Here is a 5,857-nt window from a genome sequence, read left to right as displayed (position 1 = left end):
GGTAATAATGGTAATAGTATATTAATCGTAAGTGTGAAAATTACTATTTTAAAATCTATTAGCATCTTTTGCAACTTGAATTCGGTTTGTTTGACTAGTATTGGGATATGATCAAAAATAATTTAACCATCACCTGCAGACCACCAGTTGAGAAACACTGGTTTAGATAAAAGAAATAACAACACGATAATACTTTTTGGCGTTTATAACAAACGCCTGACATTATCAATTACTCTAAATCCAACAGAAAACTAACTGTCTGGATGGGAAGTGAGTCCGGTCTCTTAGAGTTTCGAAGAATGTGTAAAGCCAGCAGAGCATCTCCAGCCCGGAGCCAATATTCTGAGAGCTACGGTAGCGTGCACCCGAGAAAATATGGTGAAATGGAAGTTCTCCGATAACCAAGCTTACAGGTGTGGCAAAATGCAAAGCATGAAACACATATTTTCATGAAATGTAATTTCAACGAGATCCTACGGAAGAAAATAGTTTTGCTTTTTCTAACTACTATATCGACACCCTGTACCGTGAAAAAGAATCCAATTATTTAGTAATGTTATATGATGAAATCGGTTTTTTTAAAAGTACTAAAATATATAAATAAAAATACATAAATATTAATAATCGAGTTGTTATTTCTTTTAACTATAATATATTTTAGTTCATAATGGTTTTTCACATTAATTATTTTAAGCACATAATATCAAGATAGTAAACAATGCATATTTCAAATTATTCAGATATATTTGGTACAATCTCTTTGGGTGCTTCAGGAGGCCACCACGTTGGTCTGTAAGTTATTGCCTTAATTTCGGACACATTGAGTGATTCCTCGTTCAACACTTTTGCTGTTCTCAAAAGACCGATCCCCGTATCGTTCAAAACTCCTCGAATTTTCCCTAAAGATGTTTTTGTATCCTGGCAACCATACACTGGGGTGTCATTTTCTATTTGAATTCCTTTTTCAAAAAGAAGAGGCATAATTCTCTTTCTTACGACACCGGTGTGATGAGTTCTAGCTGTCAGTTCTTGTCCAATATAACAGCCTTTGTGAAAACTAACACCATGTAAATAATCAGCATTCGCTTCCAATGGAAAACAAACCCCCAGCGGTAAGTCTTGAATACCTTCTGCAACACCTAGTTTGTATCGAAAAATCCTATAATGATTATCTACTGATTCGGTATGTTCAGATAATTGAAGGTTATTTGCTAATTCATTTGCAGTTTTTGATTCAGGACACACTATTCTAGAACCCAACATATTTAAACGTGGATCATTATATACTGAAATTTCTTTTTCAAATTTTGGAGCGCTTGAAAATATTCTTTCATTCATCGGTGTCAATTGAAAATCTTTTTTACTACAATTCGCATAATTCACATCACTTGCAAGTTTTGAATCAAATAAAACCCATACATGATGGGGAGTCAATTCGATGTCTATGATTCGTTTAACTTTGTACATTTTCAGATGTTTCTGTAAAATGTTTGCTACGTTTTTGTCACATTCGATGAGGAATGTTTTTGGATCTTCTGTTGCGTACAATATAGAATCAAACATTACTCTTCCTTTCGTGTTTAGAAACATTGTGTACATACTTCCCGCTCCTTCTAAATGTCTCATGTCATTGGTGATGAGACCCTGCAGAAATGAAATCGTATCATCGCCTTTGATTTTTATGAGGCTTCGGTCATTTAAACGTTCCAAGACGTGGCCACCTGATATTACATTAGTTGAAAAGCGTTTAACACCGCAGGCACGATAAAATTGCGATGCATACGAATATATTACCTTATTCAAAATCATTGTAGAAATTAGAGATATTTTACGTCAAACTGACATTTACAAAGTGTTGCCAAAAATCAAAATTAATTGTATTTGATAACACAAAACTTTATATTGCGTACCTAAATATTAAAGGAAAAACTAATGTCGTGTACCGGAAGATACGTGTTATTTTATCGAAATATGCCGACATTATTGTCACTAACCATACGTTAAAAGATCGTCATTTTGTATATTATTATCTATGGTCATTGTGTCGTTCATGGATCAGGTTATTAAAATCTATACTCTATGGCCTACGTTAAGTATATTTGTCTATGGTCACTGCTCGTCTGCCGGCGCTCCATTGGCACGCAAGTCAGACGATTTACAGTCTTCGGACTTTTTTTTCGCGTGGAGCACCCCAGGTCTGCGGACTTTTTAATCCGCAGACCAGGCTCGTTGGATTTCAAACATGTTTGATATTTTACTCGCCGAGCCGCTGAAATTCGTACGTTCACCACGCTTTACCGTCACATTATTTATATCTATGCCGACGGACGACAGCGCCATCAACTGTCATTCAAAGTGTTCGGACATCTCACATCGATAACAACAATGGTAGATCTACGAGTGCATTCGAAAAGTTTCTTGGAAGATTTTATTAGTTGTTTTAAAGACAACCCATCGTTGTGGAAGACGACCAGCCCACTATACAAGAATCGTGATGCCAAGTCCTTGGCGTATGCGGAACTTTTGGAGATTTTAATCAAGGTGGAGCCGCAGGCAAGGGTCGACGATGTTAAAAAGAAAATACAGACATTGAGGTCGGGTTACAGAAAGGAGAGAAATAAAGTAAGGACATCATATCGAAGCGGAGCCGGCACAGACGCAGTTTATCTACCCAAACTGTGGTACTATAAAAATTTGGAGTTCTTGAACGACCAAATGGAAGGTACGTAGGAATGCTTTAAAGCTATTTATTATACACGTGCAGATTTTGAAATTGTCGTACCTAGCTCTGAAAGTGACATCGCATTAGATTAGCTACTATTAAGCAATTAAAACATACAGCTATGAATCATTTCTAGTCACAATAAAATTTCTTATTCTTTGCCGAGGTAGGTAATAAATAATAATAATATATAGGTACGAGGGAATGCTTTAAAGCTATTTATTATACACGTGCAGACTATGACATTGTCGTATCTCTGAAAGTGACATCGCATTAGATTAGCTACTATTAAGCAATTAAAACATACAGCTATGAATCATTTCTAGTCACAATAAAATTATTTATTCTTTGCTGAGGTAGGTAAGAAATAATAATATATAGGTATGATCATGGCGGTGGAAGCGCGGCTTATTGAGTCGTGGTCGGGTCCCAGGTTCAAATCCTGGGTCTGACAAGTACACATTGAATTTCAATTTGTGTATGAGTCAGAGTATGGACCTAATATGTTGAGCAAGTGGCTGACATCCATTTCTCGTAAAAACAAAATCTGTCAATACAAACCTCCACTCCGTGGAGGTCCATATTATGATCGGACATGGTCGAAAGAAGAAGAAAAGAAATGATCATAAAATCAAAAATCGCTCGAGTTAGGTTCCTTCAGAGACAATCAATAAATCGTCAATCATCAATCAAAATTAATGGTACAGTTTGGTTATGAGGAATACAGCGGAAAACACATTTTGAAAATACCCGATATACTGGATTACACCAATTATACCAATATCAATATTAACCGTATGAAGGAATGGGTACTTAGGGGAGAGATAATAAAAAACAAGTTTGAGTATTATGTTGTATTTTAACAATTTACATTTTGTTTTACAGAATCGAGCTCAATATCCAGCATGGTGGACGATTTGGAAAACATGTCTCCTGATGAGAGTTACTCCAACTCGTTAAACAACGAAGATTGTATTGAGGTAAAACATTTTAACTAAATTGTTACATTGGTTTAATTTATCTATTGCTTATCATACTTTCTTGCCATGTGACAACCCCGATAGTATTAAAATATTTTTTTGGTGCAGGTATTTTTAATCTGCCTTCGTCTAAACGTTTGAAAAAATCAGATTTTCTCAGTACGCCTCCATCAGAAATACGTCCATTTGTTCCAACATCAACATAAATAAATTCATAATTAGCATTTGCAATCGCCATCAAAACAATGCTGTGGAAATGTTTGTAATTATAAAAGTGGGAGCCGGCGCCTGCAGGTGGCACGATTGCAATGTGTTTCCCATCAACTGCGCCCAGGCAATTTGGAAATTGCCATTTACTATTAAATTCTTCTGCAATCGTCTCCATTTCTTCGTGCGTATCAGGGAACTGCAACAAAAAATAATCAACATTTTATTTACAGATAGAATATTCGCCTTCAACATCCACGTTGTCGACTACTCCAAGGTCGAATCTCAATAGAGCACCAGAACCCCCATCGTTCAAACGAAAAAAATCGAATGATAGCGCCAACAAAGTGTTAGAATTAATCACCGACAAACTAAGCAAGACTGAAGATGAATTTGATGTTTTTGGCAAAATGATGGCCATGAAACTACGATCGATGTCACAGGGACAAAGATTGCTGGCCGAGAAGCTGATGCATGAAGTTGCCTTTATGGGACAAAGTGACAAAATAATGCCAGCAACTACTGTTCATACTCAACCAGTTTATCGTATATTAAGCAAAAATGTACAAAAGCCGGTATAATAAATTAATGTTTTTTGTATGAATAAATATCTTGTAAAAATATTTGTTTTTTTGTTTGTTTTTATGCCTATAAACCTTAGCTTAAGCGATACAACAAATGGTAAGTATTTGAGCTATGTTAGCAAACCTATATTATTATGTGGCCTCATTTAGAAATCAAATTCCATGCTTGCTTTTCGAAGAATATGACTAGTATTACAATACATTCAACAGGAATAATTAAGCAGCTTGCTTACAGCCTATATGGAGAGTCCTGGCTAGGTACAGCATTCTAATGGTCTATTGAATATTTAGCATGTCAACGATGGCCTTATTTGTGACTATATATATACCTATCTCAAATGCATCTTGTCTGCCATTCTTATGATGTTGCCGTCTATGATTTATATAGGTAAAACAATCCACTAAACGTTCACTTTATAAGACCAACCAATGTCTACTTGTTAATGATATATTTGTAAATTTGCCCAACTTTATTAGATGACGTATAATATAATACACACCTTGAAATATTCTCCTTTCAAAACGTCAATGATGACTTGGCAAGTTTCGGGAATTATCTTGCCCAGAGTTTGTCTTCCAATCGCAGTTCTATAATGCAAGTCAGTGAATGTTCCGCCGGCAGCCAAAAATCGCAGGGTTGCACATAATCTATCATGAGGAGAAATAGCTTCCCTCATCATAGTATTTTTTTTTTAAATAAATGGGGAGACCAAATTATACAGTTCTGTGTATACATCCTCCGACATTCGCAAATAATTGCGGAAATCGCTCGGTTGCAAACGCAATTCTCGTATTAAATTTGTGTGGGATAATGTCGTTCGTTTCCTTATCCAATGTTTCACCCAGTATTTGTGTACCCTTTGCTTCGTTATTACATTATCTGCCACCCAATAACCCAAAAAACATAAAACGTCGGTATCATTTAACGCCATCACGATTTAACTGTCAGATATACGTATATTATCTATGCTGTCAAAGTCGACTGTTTTACTCGTCAAATTAATTATATACTCGTTTCGTTGAACGTCTGTTGGCCAGTAGCAGAACGTAGAAAAATCTGAAGACTTATTGTCGTCGGACTTTTGGGACTATGTACGACATAAAACAGGTATAGTACGCCTAAAATACTATAATTTTGAAAAATCGGAAAAATAGTTGCTAATAGAAGAAAAACAACGCCAAAATAATCCCCATGTCTCAAAAAAGGTGACGTTAATTACTTAACTTAGCGATTACCAAACTGGGAGGCACGAAGTGTTGCAAAGGGATGCGCGAAAATTTTAACACAATTAATGTAGCCACAGGTTTGCAGTTTGCAAATGCATAGTTTATAAAATGGCCGGTAGTTATAAACTATACAAAAA

At 35.7% G+C, this 5,857-nt stretch overlaps 2 protein-coding genes across 2 annotated transcripts; one reads left to right on the top strand and one right to left on the bottom strand.

The window, feature by feature from the left end:
- Window positions 1-589: 589 nt before the first annotated feature.
- On the bottom strand, window positions 590-1,925 carry LOC147071174 (iron-sulfur cluster assembly factor IBA57, mitochondrial). The gene has a single exon (XM_085948271.1). The coding sequence runs from the start codon at window positions 1,807-1,809 to the stop codon at window positions 733-735; it is 1,077 nt and encodes a 358-aa protein (XP_085804397.1). The 5' UTR covers window positions 1,810-1,925; the 3' UTR covers window positions 590-732.
- A 330-nt stretch (window positions 1,926-2,255) lies between these two features.
- LOC147071173 (uncharacterized) lies at window positions 2,256-4,525 on the top strand. The gene is made up of 3 exons (XM_085948272.1): window positions 2,256-2,722; window positions 3,608-3,702; window positions 4,143-4,525. The coding sequence occupies exons 1-3, from the start codon at window positions 2,386-2,388 to the stop codon at window positions 4,488-4,490; spliced, it is 780 nt and encodes a 259-aa protein (XP_085804398.1). The 5' UTR covers window positions 2,256-2,385; the 3' UTR covers window positions 4,491-4,525.
- Window positions 4,526-5,857: the final 1,332 nt, after the last annotated feature.

Source organism: Rhyacophila brunnea, unplaced genomic scaffold, assembly GCF_057557595.1.
Source record: "Rhyacophila brunnea isolate RB1 unplaced genomic scaffold, BYU_Rbru_1.0 scaffold_20, whole genome shotgun sequence".
Classification (NCBI taxonomy): Eukaryota; Metazoa; Arthropoda; class Insecta; order Trichoptera; family Rhyacophilidae; genus Rhyacophila; species Rhyacophila brunnea.
The sequence above is the reverse complement of the archived record's forward strand: the minus strand, read 5'-3'. Positions and strand labels throughout refer to the sequence as shown.

Excerpts from the sequence above, each read along its gene's own strand:
- LOC147071174 (XM_085948271.1), bottom strand. The coding sequence starts at position 1,809 with ATGATTTTGAATAAGGTAATATATTCGTATGCATCGCAATTTTATCGT.
- LOC147071173 (XM_085948272.1), top strand. The coding sequence starts at position 2,386 with ATGGTAGATCTACGAGTGCATTCGAAAAGTTTCTTGGAAGATTTTATT. Across the intron at positions 2,723-3,607 it reads CTTGAACGACCAAATGGAAG|AATCGAGCTCAATATCCAGC; the intron begins GTACGTAGGAAT and ends TTTGTTTTACAG. Across the intron at positions 3,703-4,142 it reads ACAACGAAGATTGTATTGAG|ATAGAATATTCGCCTTCAAC; the intron begins GTAAAACATTTT and ends TTTTATTTACAG.